Below are 17511 nucleotides of genomic sequence, written 5' to 3' on the forward strand. Positions count from 1 at the left end.
TAGCAGGTGCTGGTAACTGCTGAGCCATCATTCCATGCCAGTGATTCTTACTCTTGCACTTAACTACTCTTTGGGATGCTCTGACTAACAGAAATCTAAATTGACAGCTAAAACTATAAAGCATAAACTTAATCCAGTGTTATGATATTTTTACAGAGTTCTGCTAGAAAAGAAGAAACATTCTGAGTTATAAAATTGTCTGTCACTCTTTGGAGAATATATATTAAGCATGTAGGTGACTGGTATTTGTTTTTCTATACCAACTGTATCAAGATCTTCTTTGAAGATTATTAGAGAAGAAACCCATTGTATAGCCAGAAGAATAAATAGATAAAAAAAAAAAACTAGTGCATAGACTTAACTAGGTTAAAATTAAGGACCCATTAGGAAACTTACCACACAGTGTATCCATTTTATTTTAACAATTTGTATTGAGATCTTGAGGTTCATTGCACTTTCCTTATTCTTCATATAATTTTCATAAAAAATCAGCTGTGGGATAGCTTTTGCTCAGACTTCTAGTGTGTAAGGTAAGGAGACAACCAAACCAAAAATGTTGTGGATATAATTTCATAAAAGAAGCCAGAGTGTGAGCATGATGAGAGCTATGGATTTGTATAGTAAATTATCTTGGCTGGTACAAGACACACAGCAGAAATGTTTTTGAATAGGAGCAATCACAAAGTAAAAGTATTTAGTATTTTAAGAGTTGCAAGATTTCCTTTAAGAACTTGTTTTAGAATAATTGATAGAAATATAGTTTATGGTTGGTCTTGTTTTAGTTTTGCTAACTTTGTCATTAGATTTTATAAAGTTAAGATGGCTGTTTTGCTTTGTCAAACTTAGCTACCTTTTAACTGCTCAATTATTTTGGTGTTAGATTTTAGTATATATTAAATAGTTTATTTAACAAGTTTAGAAACTATATTTTCATTTTGAAGGAAGACTTTCAGTTGTACTAAATTGCATACATTTAATTGAAACATCACATTAAACATAAAATTCAGACACTACAAATGTTGGAATGTTGAATAAGGTTTATTTAAACCACTTCAGCCAAACTGACATCTTACCTTTTTGATTTTTCAAAGAGAGAAATATACTGCCTTATATTGCACCTAGCCTGCCCTGATCACAACTATTTTTTAGCGCGGTAAATAGCTTGCTCTCTAGTCAGTCAATATGTAGTGCTTCAGTCATTTCCTTCCTCTTCCGTAGACAGCCACTAGAAAATGAAGAGAGAACGAAGTGTCACTGCTCACCCTCAGTGAACTAGTTGACTTATAAATAATGTGGCATTAACTCTAAATTTTAGCTAGAATGAGCTGTGTGAAATATGGTTCAGAAACCAGGAACTGTATTCACTTATCAGTAATTCTTTATCCGTAGCCTACATCCATCACTCTTGTTCTAATTTCCTTGGTATTTAAGGAAAATATTTACCTGTGTTTTTGTATCATCGCACCCTAGACTTTTCATTGCTGTTTCTTCTGTTAATTCCTCTCTCTTATGCATATAGTAGGCGCTAATTTGTTTCCTTTCTGATGTCATTTTCTCATGAACATAAGAAAATTCACCACATTAAGAAACAAGCCATCAATATTTTCCTATGCCTTTTTGAGTTTTTCATATTTTGTTTCTTGTTTTGATGCACTACCATCACCCCCTGCCTGCCCTCTAGACATCTACCTTTTTCCCAAAAACTGTCCTTAGTACCATTCACAATTTAATCAACTTCTTATTTCTCTGGGAGAATTATTCACATGTAATGTATGAGGTTCTCCCTGACTTCACTGAGTCTGTGCAGCTGCTATGCTTATGTCTTAAAGTGCACTAGTAATCTTCTATCGTCCATAGTAGACACCCAAAGTCAGGAAACAGTTCACAGGTGCTATGGGAATGTCAACTTTCCTTAACACAAGCCGATATTAATAGCCATCTGTATTAAGATTTCTAGCTTCATCTAAATTCCTGTTCTTCCTGAATATCATGCATTTTCTGTATTGGTTTTACCAGATGCCATTCAGGTTTCCCAATTCCTCACTCACTTTTCTCATCTAACTAGCACATCTCAGAGGTACCATCCATTTTGAAAAATCAAAAATGGTGTTTCCTAAGCACTGTACTAGTCTTCCGAGACTCTAGCCACCTAAAGGATTTCTTTTCACCCCCTCCCTTTGAGGAGCCCTGGCTGTCCTAGAACTTGCACTGTAGACCAGGCTGGCCTCAACACTGCCTGGCTCAAAGAACTTTTTTTGTGTGTGGATTTTATCAGTGTATCATAATACATTAATATGTAAAATATTTAAGAGTAACAATATTGAACAATTATATTTTAATCAGTAACATGTTTAAAAAGTTAACTTTTAAAAATGAAGACATTCAGAAAGTAGCATTAAAACACTTTTGCCAGGCAAACATAAGACCACAAAAGCAGTTAAAGTGGAAACCGTAATATACAAGCAAAAGATCAACAAGACAGAAAAAATGTTAAAACAGAACAAAATGAGACAAAAAAAAAAAAAAAGTCTACAAAATACCATTACATTCATTTTCTGTTGGTCATCTACTGCTGGGCATGGCGCCTGCCCTGAAGTGTGCTTAATGTACTCAGTGAGAAAATCTGGTTAAGTAGAGACAGCTAAACTCCTGCAGTTCTGCATGTAGTTTACTAGATCCACTGGACGAAGTGCATGGAAGAATTCCAACTATGTGTAGACATGTAGTAGATGGAACTTTCAGATGAATCAAAACTTGACACGGGGCATATGTATCAAAAGAGTGATTATAAAATGGGAATCTGAAGTATATCAGTGACTATAGCCTTACACTAAAATCTGTAATGGTCACTTGAAAACAGTCACTAAGTTCTTCAGACCTTCAGAACACTGGTGTGTTTCATAATGCAACTTTCTTGCAAACTCACATTTTAAAAAATGAATTTTATGAGGAAAGTTTGAACTTAGCGCGGTGGGAAAGTCGAAATTCAGACTATGGCTTGAAAGCTGAGATTTTGCCACTGTCAGTCCAGTCCTCAGTTGTCAGACTTTGACCTGGTTGTGACGTCTCCAGGTGCTCACGGCTCTGGAACTACAGGTCATACGACACAGGAAGGTGCTGAGTGAAGTTAAGCTTGCCGTTCAGATGTGTGTTCCCATTAGCATGTAGCTTATGCAGGCTTCCGTTTCCTAGACAGTATTGAAAGGAAGTGTAATAGGCTGGAGAGAGGTGGCAGACTGGAGCGCATTGTGCTTCCAGGTACCAAGTTTGGTTCCCAGCGCCCACTGAAGTCTTCCCCCAGCTGCTTGTAACTCCAGTTTCAAGAGATTCGACACCTCTGCCTTCTGCTTCTATAGGCACCTGCAGTCTCATGCACACATCCACACACCTATACTGCATTAAAAATAAATATAGAAGTGTTTTTCAGAGTCAAGATTTAATAAAAGTTCTTACTGAAATTGTTCACTCTTAGATTGTGCTGCGGCTACTGCTTTTCCATTCATGCGTTTGGGCCAGTAGTTTGACTTGCCATTGACTTTGAATATCCATCCAGCAAAAGCTACCAAATGACATTTTAATAAGGTTTCGGTATTATGAAAATAATTTTAACCTCATAGATTAGATGCCTTGAAAGGGTCTTGATACAAATGCGTTCCGTGCCCTGTTCACTCTACTTTCTTTTCTTTTCGTTTTTTTGTTTGTTTTGTTTTTTGACACAGGGTTTCTCTGTAGCTTTGGAGCCTGACCTGGAACTAGCTCTTGTAGACCAGGCTGGTCTCAAATTTACAGACATCCTCCTGCCTCTGCCTCCCGAGTGCTGGGATTAAAGGCGTGCGCCACCACTGCTTGGCTCACTCTACTTTCTTAATTTCACCCTTTATCGAATTCCCCCTTTGTTGTCTAGATAGTTCCCTAATCGATATTCTATTCATTACTGTATTTCTCTCCCCCAGTAAGTAATCTTACTGGAATATAAATCTGATGATGTTGCTGCTCCTTATTAAATTTGTATTATGTTCCATCAGTTGGGTAAAATTCTGATTTCTTCGTAGGACACCAAAGGCTACTTACTGTCAAACACGCCATCCTGCCGTCCCTTGTCCCGTCATCACTGTGTACCTCTTTCCAGCCAGGGTCACTTGACTGTTGACTCCCGAACACAATTGTTTCTGCAATCAATACAACTGCATGTAGTGTACTATTCTTTCTACTTAGTTCCTACATATACCTCTAACCGTATATCACTTTTTCAAGTTGCTTCATGTCACACATCACAGAATTTTATATTAAAAATTGTTAAGCCCTTAATACTTTACATCTGTTTTGCTTATGGCATTTCTCCCCACCTGATTGCAAACCTGTTGGGAGTCCAGGAACTGTATCGTCTCACACTGTTGGATACACTGAAAACGGAACATATAGTAATCACTTGATTAGTGAACTTCATAGAAATTGCTCCCAAGTACAAATACAAATATGTTCCATGATATTTTATTCCTTTTTTAGTATAACCTGTAAGTCCAGTTACTCCTCAATAAGAAAAGCTTTGGACAGGCAGGAAATGTATATGTAAACATATATCTCTGCTTTATTAAATGAAGTTTATCTTTATTTCCATACTTTTGACTGAAAATAAAATAGAAGGGATTTCTGAAATATGCTGAATGAAGTTTTGAAAAATCAATATATCCATTTTATTGCTGCAACTCAAATTCTAATCCCGTTAGATTGTTTTCCCATACTTAAAAGCTCTTACAATGGCCAGCATAGTGGTGTGCACCTTCAACCCAGAACTCAGGAAGAGAAACAGGTGGACCTCTGAGCTTGAGGCCAGCCTGGCGGAGGGACCATATTGTGACCCTATTTCAAAAACAAACAAAAGAACCTCAATTATCAAAAGGCAAAGAGTTCTTTCTACTAGTGTTTGAAAGTACTAGGTATTATATTAGCAGCATTCAAGCTATAAACTGTGTCCTCCACTGTATGTGCTCCTACAACTTAGCTGACTGTATTTTCCATTCTAGCTTAGTACAGTAGAATGCTTCCCTGTGAAGAGGCTCCTTTTGGGAAGGCACCTAACTCAAGGACCCCCATCAATGTGCAGTGTTCAGTAGCAAAAGCAACTTTCTTCACAAACAAAGGTGTTTTTACTAGGATTTTTGAATTTGAAGTTGAATTTTTCTTATATTTCAGAAATTTGATTGTCTAGCATTTATTTCATGTAGCATGTATGTCTGTATATAAAGAATAAATGCAAATTAAGTAATTTTGTTGATTAGATTGTCCTGCCTGTTGACCAAATCACTGTGTATTAGCACCCATGTGGAGGAGATTAGTTTTTAGAAGCACGTCCATCACTTAGAATCTACTGTAACTGAGCTAGGACTGCATGGCTTTCACATCCCAGCTAGATAGTCCATAGGCAATGTAATGTTTACACAACTCATGAGAATTGAATCTTCCAGACACCTATATGTACTTTAATTATTTCTTCACAATAGATTTATTGATTTTTCTATCAGCCTTTAGCATATGTTTACTATCTAAAAGCCAGTCCTCGTGGAGATTCCCCCGCCCCCAAATGATGCTGAATTAATGAAGTGTGTATCATATAGTCATATAAATTCTTCAGTTTTTCCAGAGATATTTTTGGCCAAATACTGTTTTGTAGGATTATGTTTGGAATTTTCTTTTGTTCTTTCCCTGCACTGACTTCAAGATTTATGAATGGTTAACATTCTCTGAGCCCTGTGTCAGTACTGTGTATAATTACAATACCCTGGTACCTACTAAGGAAGAAAAGTAGCCTCATCCCATTAAACATACAGAAAGTAATTGTAAAATGTTAGTAATTGTTACCCTCAGGAATGGATATATTGAGTTATAGATTTATAAGAATAATAGCAAATTTTATAATTTCATAAATTTTATTTGAAAGTTCCCTTTTGTGCCAATTGTACTTGAAAGGAAAAATATATTGAAAATTAAAAACCAAATTATATATAATTATTTTGTCCATAAAATGTTTTCCAGCATTCATTTACTACAAACATTGTCATGTTTCTTTTCTTTATTTCATAATTTCGTAATTCATTTTTTATCTAATTTGACATTTTCATATTTTCAAAGGTCCCCAGGTGCATCCAATTTTTCAGCTTTACCAAAGATCTCTCCTTCATCTCTATCAAATAATTATAACAACATCAACAACAGAAAGTAAGCACTGAATCTTAAAAACTATTTCTTTAATTGGTTAGCCCTATTATGGTTGCAAAAAGATCTCTTTTATCTAAAATTTAGGATAAAAGTCTTCATGAATCAAAATTTGCTTTCTCTTAAATTACTGGTCAGTTCTTTCACGAGTCACTTCACAAGAAATAAAACAGATTTTAAAAACTACTTGACTTAATACAGAATAGTATGTATTAGCCGAAAAATAAAGAACTTTGAGCATTTTCTATTCTAAAATTCAGATTCTATTTATTGAAATTTTTTATAGGACTTGGTTGCAACACAAGCTCATAGGACTATAAATCTCACATGTCATCTTAGTCTGACCCATAATAAAGCATGTGCCAGTGATTCTTATTTGGAGAGCAGATACTACAGAAAAAGCAATTTTTCTTAATAGTTTCTTTTCCCCATAAAACATGGTATTTAAAATTATGTAGTTTGTGAAAATGTACTTAATTCAATAGGACCTTTCTATAACATCCTGTAAGAACTTCCTATAAATTGCTGCCTTAAAAATGGCAGTTTCGTTTAGCAGTCTGCCCCTTCCACCTTAAGTGGGTTTCAGAGATTGAAATCAGGTCACCAGACTTACCTGCCAAGTATTTTACCTGCTGAGCTATCTCACTAGCAAAACATGCCATTTTTATCTTGGTGGAAAAAAGAAAAAGAAAACCATTTTAATTATAATTTGCTCAACCATTGTATGAGAACCTTTATCCCAATGGATTGTCCCTCTTTACTAACGGTGTGATCTGTGTACACTGTGGTTATGTGTCACTTTCACAGTTCAGATGGCTTGCACGTTAGTGCACTTCACAAATGGCTTCTAATTTATAAACTCAGAAACTTGAAAACACTAATGCAGTTTGGGAAATAATCATAAATCTAGCTGTAGCTACATTTATGAGTTTAATTTCCCTGTTAAAATCTCATGTTCTGTAGGAACATGGTAAAGTGATTCTGATATGTCTGGATTTTAAGTGTATGATAATAGCTAAGAAAATGTTAAAGGAGAAAAATAATGAGAAAGGTTAGTTCTCTAGCATACTACAAAAACACAATGTAAACAGCACAGTTTCGTCTAAGAAGACACATATGGTTAAGTGGAATCAGACAACCCAGAACATCTTTCCATGTAAAAGAATTTGATGCCATCACAAAGCATTCTAAACAATGAAAAAATGTTACAGTTATCCAAGAAATAGCATCCTAAAGATTGGGTAGCTTTTCTGGATGCTTTTTCTTTAGAACTTTCAATCAAGATTATTATTAACCATTTAAAAGAAGGTAAAGAAATGGGGGGGGGAACACTTTAAAATCAAGTTCATAGAGGTTAGAGATTTCCTGTAACAGAAAACTAAATAATACAACCAGGTAATAAAAAGAATTAACTATAAATATTTGCATGTCAAGTTCCCACTAATTGCTTTTGTAAGTTACAACCATAAAAAATTAAACTATGATATCTATTCTTGTAAGGCTTTCTTCTGAGTAGCTGTAATAGTAACATTTTTTTTAGTAAAAAGTTTCTCAGTTCAGATCCAACAAACTTAAAACATATCTTCTTTTCCTAATTGATGAAAAGTATACACACCCTATATTAGTACTGTACTGTAGTGTGGTCGCACAGCATGGAAGGTGTGAATATCCAGGTGCTATATTTCTTTCTCTTCCACATAGAAGTACGTGCCAGCAGGAAGAGCTGCTTGAGAAGATAGATTTTCTAGCCCAGTTTATATTTTATGTTTTTAATTCATCAAAATTGCTATTTGTAGGCGATAGTGTTATGTTTGTAACGTTACAAATGGCTCTCACATCTAATATAAAATAAGTAAATTATGCCCTTACACTCATTTTTAAAGCAATTTTAACATTATGTCTAAGTGGTATTGACTACAAACTGTATTTTGACTGGGGTCATTGTGTTGGTATATGTGGTTTCTTGTTTTTCTGTCTTTGTCTTGTGTTCTCCCCTTATATAATAAAAATATCAAAGTGCAGTCTAGTCTCAAAACCTCTGGAAAGAGAAACTCCTGAGGGAAAGGGAAGTTGTTTAGGGAATTGTGACCGGAACTACTTCCTGAGGAACTCCACCGTGGTCATTTGTGAGCTTGGAAGTAAGTTGTGTGTATGACTTATCTTTCTGAGTAATGAACAGAATTTAGGAATTTTTTTGTGTTGCCTTAATTTTTAAAATATGAATTTTATGTATTTAAGCAATTATTTTATGTAAGGTTTTTTTTTTCCCAATTTGACTTGTAGAAATAAGTTGTAGCCAAATACTTGAGGTGAAAACAGTGTAGTTTCAATAAAAGTAGGTCAACAAGTTAGTGACCTTTCTAGGTAATGCAGTTTTCAACTTCATGTATGCGGAAGTAGTCTCCAGAATTAAATTGTATATTAAAATCTATAGTTATACTGTAGACTTAATTATATAGTAAGAACAGTAGATACACAAGATTATATGAAACATAATTACAAGTCCAAGACTTAAATTATTATAGCCTAAGAAGTAAAATTTCACTTCCAGAAATAATAGTGTTATTGTAACTATGATAATGTACACTTACAATTATTCAGTTTAAGTTAATAAAATTTGAAATATTGTGAAAAATCTACTTTTAGAATACATTTTATTTATCCTTTCCAGTAATGTTACTTCTTAGGCCATAAAATATTTTTGCCTCAATTACAATTTATGAGTACTTTTTAAATATGCCAATTTTTAAACTATTAATGTTTTCATTACCTTTATTTTTCTGCCTTATGTATTTCATAATATTACTAGCATTGCTATTAAAGCTGTTTTAATGATCTGTTGTCTGGGTTTTAATTTCATATCAAAGTAGGTGTTTTTTAAAAATTTGTCTCAGTCTCTTTTGAAAGGAAAATGATGCCCTGTATGAGAGGAAGTAATAGCAGGAACGTAGACCTTGTGTCTTCTAGAACTTGGCATCTGTTTTTGCTAAATGGCCTAGGTGAAAACGTTTCATTAACTGCAATGTGAGCATGATTAAATATGTGTTTGTGATGTCAGACATCAATACTAAATGAAAAGTCAATCAGAAAGCTAAATAAAAGGCGTATAAAACTTTCCATTTTTACAGAATCACCATTAAAGAGGATTTACAAACAGTATTAAACAGTACAGTATTACAATTCCTACTAATACTTGTGTAAATTTTATTTTTCAAAATCATTAGCAAAAAAGAGAAGCAGAAGCTTCCGTGGGCCCTTAGGAAAGCTTTTCAGGCTTCCATGTGCTCTGTTGAGTGTACAGGTAGCTGATAGCTTCTGTCCTTGCCGGGAGGAGCTTTCCTGTGCAGTTAAAATACGTAACATGGAATGTGAGTGACCAGGAGAGCTGGATCGTTGGTTTTTAATTCATTGTCTTCAGTATCATCATTGTGCTTGTAGACTGTCTTAATCTTTGGGTGAGCGTTATGCTCATCCCGTCATTTAAACCAAAGTATAGACACATCTTAAAAGATTCAGATTTTCTAAAACAACCAGAAAACTGCTTTGCACATAGGTTTTCCCATTTCAGAGTAAATAAAAAGTCTAGAACATCAAAACAGTGTTTTACTTTTAGCATAAGACCTTGATTCTCATTCATGTTCGTACTAATGAATTTCAGTATCTATTTGTGTTACATGTAAGGAAAGACAGCTGACATATACTTCAGGGATAAGCATGTAAGTGTACTTTAATTGGTTTGATATGTGTGTGTGCGTATGTGCATGTGTATGGACACCCATGCACATGCATACACAGGAGCACTCATGAGTATGTAGTTAGGGTACTTTGCTATTTTGCTTTAGCTACTTAGATTTCACAGTCAAGCTGTATCTGTTTTTTCTCCTCTGTCAGACCTTTTTAAACACTGTGTAGGAGAACTTGATTTTAATTACATTCTGAGTGATGATACATTAAAGTCCAACAGGTTCTTAGTAAGTTTTTACTTACTAGGACTATAAAAATGAGATATATTATACCGCTAGCAATTTAAAAGAGAAGAAACTTGAGTTCTGTTTGTCTTTTTTATAATTAAGTTTAAGACAAAAGTCGTAAGTCCAGCAGTTGTTACATTTCTCTGGGCCTTGATGTTTTCATTTAATCTTAGAGTGGATTCTTTTTGGAAAATCAGGGAGTTGATATTTTTGTTGTTGAAAAGGGAGGGAATGACTTTTTAAACACTGAAGATATTTATAGTCTTATTAAAAACACTTAGGAGAAATCTGAAGGGGAGCTTTGTGGGATCGTGTTAGAGTGGAAGAGAAAAGCAAGAGGAGAACCAGGCTGAAAGTCTCAGCTTCAGCTGGGGATGTAACTGGGCAGGGAAGAGAGAAAGCCTTGCTTTTCTGAGTTGGAGGTAGGCCTGCAGATGAGCAGCAAGAGGTATGGAATCCTTCCAGAAAAAATGAGGCGGCCCTGTAGTTGTGGGTGTGCAGGGGCGGGGGTTGGGGAGAGCGGGCTGCGCGGTGACAGGTCAGGGAAACGGACAGGCTTGACAGTGAAGAACTGTAAGCAACTGCATCAAAGCTGGGCTTCTGGAGTCTATAGTACTGTCTGATTAGAGAAGCATTTCAGCATGTGTTCCTGACCACAGTCTTCCTCTTCAAGTGACAGGCCCACTCTCCTTGACTCTGGAGGAAAGGGGCAGCAATGCTTTGTAATCCTGTAACCCCTGTGCAGTGGCTCTCACCTTCCATTACATGTGACCCTGTTGTGCTGACGCCAGCCATACAATTATTTTTGTTGCTACTTTATAACTGTGATTTTGCTACTGTTATGAATTGTCAATATTTTTGGAGATAGAGGTTTGTCAAAGGGGCAGCAACCCACGGGTTGAGAACCACTACCTTTAGGGAATTTTAGAATATTGTATCTCCACTCAGGGCCAGAGATAAAACTCAAATCACGGTCTGTTGACAAATTTCACTAACAAAGTAGATTGCAAAGTGAGTAAAGAAAAAAATTTTTAAATAAAAACAAAAATAGCTATGCTTTATAAGGAGGAAGTAGCTGTCCTAGAATGTGCCTCGGCCGAACTCTGAGTTGTTTCTAATCCTAAGGACAAGAATTGGGATATTGTCCTTTCTTAAAAATTAGTATATGGATTCCAGGCAGTAGTGCTTCCCAGCACTTGGGAGGCAGAGGCAGGCAGAGGCAGGCAGATCTCTGTGAGTTCTAGGCCAGCCTGGTCTACAAGAGCTAGTTCCAGGGCAGGCTCCAAAGCTACAGAGAAACCCTGTCTTGAAAAACAAACAAACAAAAAAACTATATTGCCATGAAAATGCTCCAAAGGCTGACTGTGAGTTAAAGGATCTGACCATGATCTCTGGCCTGTTGATTGTCTGACAAGCCACCTAACAGCTGTGTTTAATCTTGGGTTTACTGTTTTCTGTTGTCTGTTTGGTATGGTGTACATATGTTTGCTAAAATCTTTTTTAGAATAAGCAGTACTGTAATTCATATAAACCATTATAATCTAGTGAGAGTATAATGTCTAGAGTAACAAAAAATATTTGAAACTATGAGAAAATTAAATATCAGGAATAAATTATAGCCAGGAAGTATTAGTGGAGTTACTAACTTATTGTGTTTATTTGTAAAACTACATTTTATTTGTATCATCATTTACTTCTATATTATGACCTTGATTTGCATCCAGCTTCATCCTAATAATTAAAAGGGTGAAAAATATGATTTTGAACTGCTTGCAAAGTATCTCTTAAATAGTCTCATAAAAAGCTATCATAAAAATTAAGAATTCCTCCTTTTCATAAAATTATCTTATATAAAAATAAGAGATTTAACTTATGACCTATAATAATTCTAAAATTATGCTGATTTCCTAAATTTTAGATTATAGAGTTTTTTCAACATTTATTATACTGATAGAGTGTTTTTTGAGTTTATAAAGTTGAAGTGAGTATTGCAGCAAATAGAAGCAAAGGTGAGTGAGTAGTCATTCCTGGATCTGCTTGTACGCAATCCTTTCTGCATTGCTGATCAGAGGCTGCTCTCTGCACTTCCGTGCTAGAATTTGCTAGTCCAGCTTAGAAGCTATAAATAGAATCTTCCCTGCATCTCAACGTGATGTCACAGTGGCCTTGGGCCTCTTGGTGTTCATCTGTAACTGAAGCCCAGCTCTTCCCGTCTTACCATAGCAGACTGACTCCAAGGGGACTTGAATGAGATGATTAATTGCTGCGGATGGTGTTTAAAATCAGAGTGTTTTCATTTTGATGGAGCAAGCCATGATGCTGCTCCCGTTAACCCAGGGTAGAATGAATAATAGTGGGTTCTGTTAAGTAATGTGGCTTCTGATACGGTGCTTTGTTGCTTGGATAAAAAAAAAAAAAAAACACCTTAATTAAGGAGGTTACTTTGAAAGTGATGTCTCAAGATGTTCCACTTGAGTGTTTAGCAAAATATCCTTAATGATTAACCATATATTCCCTGCATATGCTTAAAGTACTCTTTATTGTAACCATATTGTGATGCAATTGGCTACATTTTTATAATTTTTTTCTTCCAGTGTGAAAAACTCAAATTACTGTCTCCCATCATATACTGCTTATAAGAACTATGATTATTCAGAACCTGGAAGAAACAATGAACAGCCAGGCCTCTGTGGCTTAAGTAACTTGGGAAATACATGTTTCATGAACTCAGCCATTCAGGTAGGTCTTTCCAAACAGAGTGAAAAGTGTGCTTCATGGAATTCATGACTGCAGAAAGGATGGAGTTGTTCTGTCTTTATTTTTTTCATGTTGAAGAACTTTGTGTTTTGACAATTTGTAATTCATGGGATATTTAGGCGTGTACATGGATCTCATGCTGCTGGTAGTAGGATGTCGTCCTGCTTCCCAGTTAAGGTAGCATTGCTATATTCAGACTAAATGTTATCTCATGCGAAACATATAATTCCAAGCAAGAAACTTAATTTCCCAAAGGAGAAGCAGACAGTCCAACTCTCCTTTATGCAGTAGAGGTCTGTTGCTTTAAAAAAAATTCTTAAAGCTTTAATGACAGCTTAACATTTAAAATAGAGAAACTCATCCCTCCTTTCCTCTCCATGCTTTAACTACTTTCTCTTCGAGCTTCAAAGAGCTAGTTACTGCTCTTTGCCCATTTCTTTCCATGTGACTTTTCTTTTTCTTGCATTCTATTCATTCTTCATAGTTGTTAAATATTTATGCCTTTAATCTGAAGCAATGAAGGAAGTATATATTGCAGTAACTGTGACAGTTACTATCTATAAATTAGAGCAGATTGCTTCATTCTCTTTTTGTTTATTTTCTGAGACAGGCTTTCACTGTGTAGCCATGGGTGTCCTGAAACTCACTCTGTAGACCAGGATGGCCTCAATCTCATAGAGGCCCACCTACCTCTGCCTCCCCAGTGTTGGGGTTAAAGGCATGTGCTCCCACTGCCTGACACTTAATTCTTTTTTTATAAATAAAATTTCTGTTTTTAAAAGCCCAAAGTAGGGTAGACTATTTTTGATATTTTAACTTAATGACATTTTTGCCTTTTCTGTGAATTGTTAATTTTAAATCTAGTATTTTTGTTCATATTTTAAAATTCAGTCTCCTCTACACAGGAAGTAACCTCCAAAGATAAAGAACAGAGTATGGATTGGTGAAAATACCCACAAATCTTTTAGACTAAGGATAAGTGTTATAAAGTACATTGTCATTGATCCAGCTGACTAATAAATTTACCCTTCTCTTTATAACTTCTTGGCCAGTTAAAGTTTAGTTGAACTATCTAGACCAAAAGTTGGAATAGTTTTAGAACTAGAGGGTTCAGGGAACATAGTCAATTTCTGACTTAGTGGGGCCATTTCAGAAATTGCCTATCTGTCAAGCAGAGGCTCACTAGCTTAGTAAACTCTTCCTGAGTCCTCTGCATGAGCATTGGGTTGACAGGCAAGCCATTGCACCTGCTAAGTCAATCTAAGTCTGACTGCCCTGTTCAACTAGAATTGGGGTTAGTTAATTTTTCTTTTCTTCTTCTGATTGCAATTAATTGGTAGCTCCTGGTTGTGTCTTTCAACATAGTCAGTCTGACCATGAGGATGCTGGTTTGTAAACTTTGAGTGTTCACCAAACACTTCAGCAGCGACTGTGTGAAGTAGTGGCTATTATTTCATACTTCTCTTATTGTAGCTGAAACTATACTTTCTCTAAAACAACGTTCTCTAAAATAAGCTGGAAAGGGGGAAAAACCATGGTCTTTTCTTTCTTTATTCTTATGAGTATTGGTGTTTTGCCTGCTTGTATGTCTGTGCACCATGTTTCTGCCTGGTGCCCACTAGAAAAGGGCATTGAGTCCCATGGGACTGGAAGAGCAGCCAATGTGCTTCACTGAGCCGTGTCCCCAGCCCCAATTATTGTATTTACTTTTTAATATAAATGCAGAATCTCAAAGGTAGGGCTTTACTTTGTTCTTTTTAGAGTTTACTCAGGTATTTTTTTCTTTGTAACTTTAAAGTCGAAGCCCACTAATGAGCTTCCAAACATTGAAAAATTTCTGCTGCTGCTGATTTTTAATGTAAAAATGTACGTCTAACAGTAATTCAGTAATCTAAAAAACAGTGATCATTATATAAAATGGTGTAACTATTAATAACCTACAGAAGTGTGTGAAAATTAGACTTTCTTATGAGAATGAGTTATGCTTAGCAGTGAGTGACATACTTGATCACCAATGCCTAAAAACAATCTTCCAAATTACTAAGTGCAGTTACTCGGGTCCTTCTACAGACCTGGAAAGCAACTATTAACAGAAGCCCCTGTGATAGCGACTAAGCACTCAGAGACATCCTGTTTGCATCAGAGGCACTCACCTTGCAGACACTGGATAGGATTGTTTTTACGTTTTCCTCCTTTCTATTTGGGCAAAGGAGATGATGTGTCTCTTCTTGTAGAGACAGGACAGTGAGGAAGGAGAACCTGTGGTCCTAGGTAGGTGATTTTAGGAAACACTGTATCTGTAGTATACTTGTGAGAATTTAATATTTATGGCTGGAGAAGGAATATATCTCTAAAAGAATGTCCTGCAGTGTGTGGCTTCACTAACGGATTTTTTTTTGTCATAAAAAGATGTCTTCATCTCAGCTGAGGAGAAAGTGTGTAACTTGTCTGTTCTTCTATCTCTGCTAATGAGGAAATTTCTCTAGAACCAGTGTTCTTATTAATTGACAACAGACTTAAATGTCTTGTCTATTCTTAACTCATGTCATAAAAGAAGGAGGATACATGGTTATAGATCATAGAGACATTGTTTTAAGGATCATAAATTAGTGCATCAGATTCTAAAATACAGACTTACTTGTGTATTACAGGGGCTAACAACACCAGCATTGATTTTCAGGTACAGTCAGCTCTCTGTACCCACGGGTTCTGCATCCAATCAGCCTACTGCATATGTATTTAGCATGTATTTTTTTGCACTGAAACAGTGCAGTGTAAAGGAGCTGAACAGCATTTGCATTGTATTGCTGTGTATAAGTAATATGAGGATGGAAAATTACAAAGTATGCCAGAGAATACATAGTTACATGCAAAATCCCATTTTATATAAAAGATTTGAGCCTCCACAGGTTTTAGTATCCATGGATATTTAAGAACTACTATATACTTCCTTACTTACTAAGTGCTACCATAAGGGTTACATCTCTTTTAGCAGCAGTTAGCGGTAGAATTAAACTACAGTATCTTGGTTTTTTTGTTACTTTAATGTAAGAAAAGTTTGTCTCTAAATATTTTTTCACTTTAACTTGTGTGTATGTGCACATGTGTGTTAGAGAATAGCGTCAGAATTCATTCTCTCCTGCACCGTATGGATTCCAGGGATCAAGCTGAACTGTCAGGCTTGGCGGCAGGTGCTCTCACTTGCTGGGCCATCTCACCAGCCCCTAGTCTATAATTTATATTGGGAACTAGAGAATCTGTACCTGTAAAAATAAAATGAACAAAAACTGGCTCCAGCATTCCTCTGTTAATATAACGTATTTGCTTAATATAAAAAGGTTTAAGCTGAATTCCTTTACCAACGCATTCCAACATCAGTCAGCATGGTTTTCAGGAAGATTTAAGTTCCAAACTTAGATTCTCTTTTTTTCTGAAAGTAAATTATGGTTACATTTCTCCCCTTTCCTCCTCCCAGTCCTTCTTATGTGCAACCCCCACTCCCTCTTAAAGTACAGCCTGTATTTCTTTGTTGCTGTTAGTGAATTGTGTGTGGATGTAAACAAGTATAAAACTACAACCTGCTCAGTCCACTCAGTGTTATGTTTGTGTGTGATTTCAGCGCTAACAGGTTGAGAGCTCATCCTTGACTAAAGACTCTTTCCCCACTCTCAGCATCCTTAGTTGCCTGGAGCTCTTTAGCTAGGAGTGGGGCTCCATGAAATTTCACGCTGCCGTGCCAACTTGTCTGTTGGTCATTGTCCAAGTCATATTTAGGCAGCCATGTTGTTAAGGTGTCCTTGTTATTTCTAAGAGACACATTCTCAGCAGATTCCAAAGTCCTCTGCTCTTAGAATCTTTCTGTCCCCTCTTCCATAATCAGCCCTATATTCTAAATTGCATATTGGTATTATCAGATAATAAAAATGTTATAGATTTGGATTGGCAAATTCTTGAGAGAGTGAAAATCATAATACTTTGTCTTTTGCCACTTTCTTTTAACTGGTTACATTTAAATTCTAGTTCAGGCTATGCTTGTTGATAATTTTTTCTCTTTTAATCCCTGGCTCTCTCCTCCCCCCTCCATCCCTCCCTTTGTTCTTGTTGAGACCTTTTTGTTTACAACAAGAAATAGTTTGTGATTATGCTTTTACACGTAATCGAGTTCAGTATTTATGTATAGCTTATGTAGAAATCATTTACAAAATAATATCAGTATTTTACAGTGACTTATAAACTGTAAATTTGGAGCAGGAAAAAGGTTAATGAATTAATTACTAGAATCCCTGCTCAGTGAATCATATCTACAAATAAGTTACTAGCTCTCAAATAAACCCATAGTAAGACAGTCTGAGGTTGATTTAGGTCTTCAAATAATAGTAATCTGTGTGCTCCAGGTTATTTTTATACCATTTTTATTTTATTAACTTCTCCCTAGAAGTCAATAAGGTATACCTAAGTATTTTGATTAGTAAGGAAATAGAGACAAGGGAAGTTTACATGACTGAGGTAGACAGACAGACAGACAGACAAGGAATGTTTACATAACATGGGTAGATAAATAAAGTTGAGC

General features: G+C 35.8%; 1 protein-coding gene across 2 annotated transcripts in view; it reads left to right on the forward strand.

The window, feature by feature from the left end:
* The window catches only part of Usp15 (ubiquitin specific peptidase 15), a 93901-nt gene that overhangs the window by 41363 nt on the left and 35027 nt on the right, over nt 1-17511 (forward strand). The window contains exons 7-8 of one of the 2 annotated variants that reach the window (XM_038314670.1): nt 6130-6216; nt 12779-12923. In XM_038314670.1, the coding sequence (XP_038170598.1) occupies nt 6130-6216; nt 12779-12923 (232 nt within the window). The remainder of the gene's footprint in view (nt 1-6129; nt 6217-12778; nt 12924-17511) is intronic. The other variant, XM_038314671.1, reaches the window with a different exon arrangement.

Source organism: Arvicola amphibius, chromosome 17 (genome assembly GCF_903992535.2).
Source record: "Arvicola amphibius chromosome 17, mArvAmp1.2, whole genome shotgun sequence".
NCBI lineage: Eukaryota > Metazoa > Chordata > Mammalia > Rodentia > Cricetidae > Arvicola > Arvicola amphibius.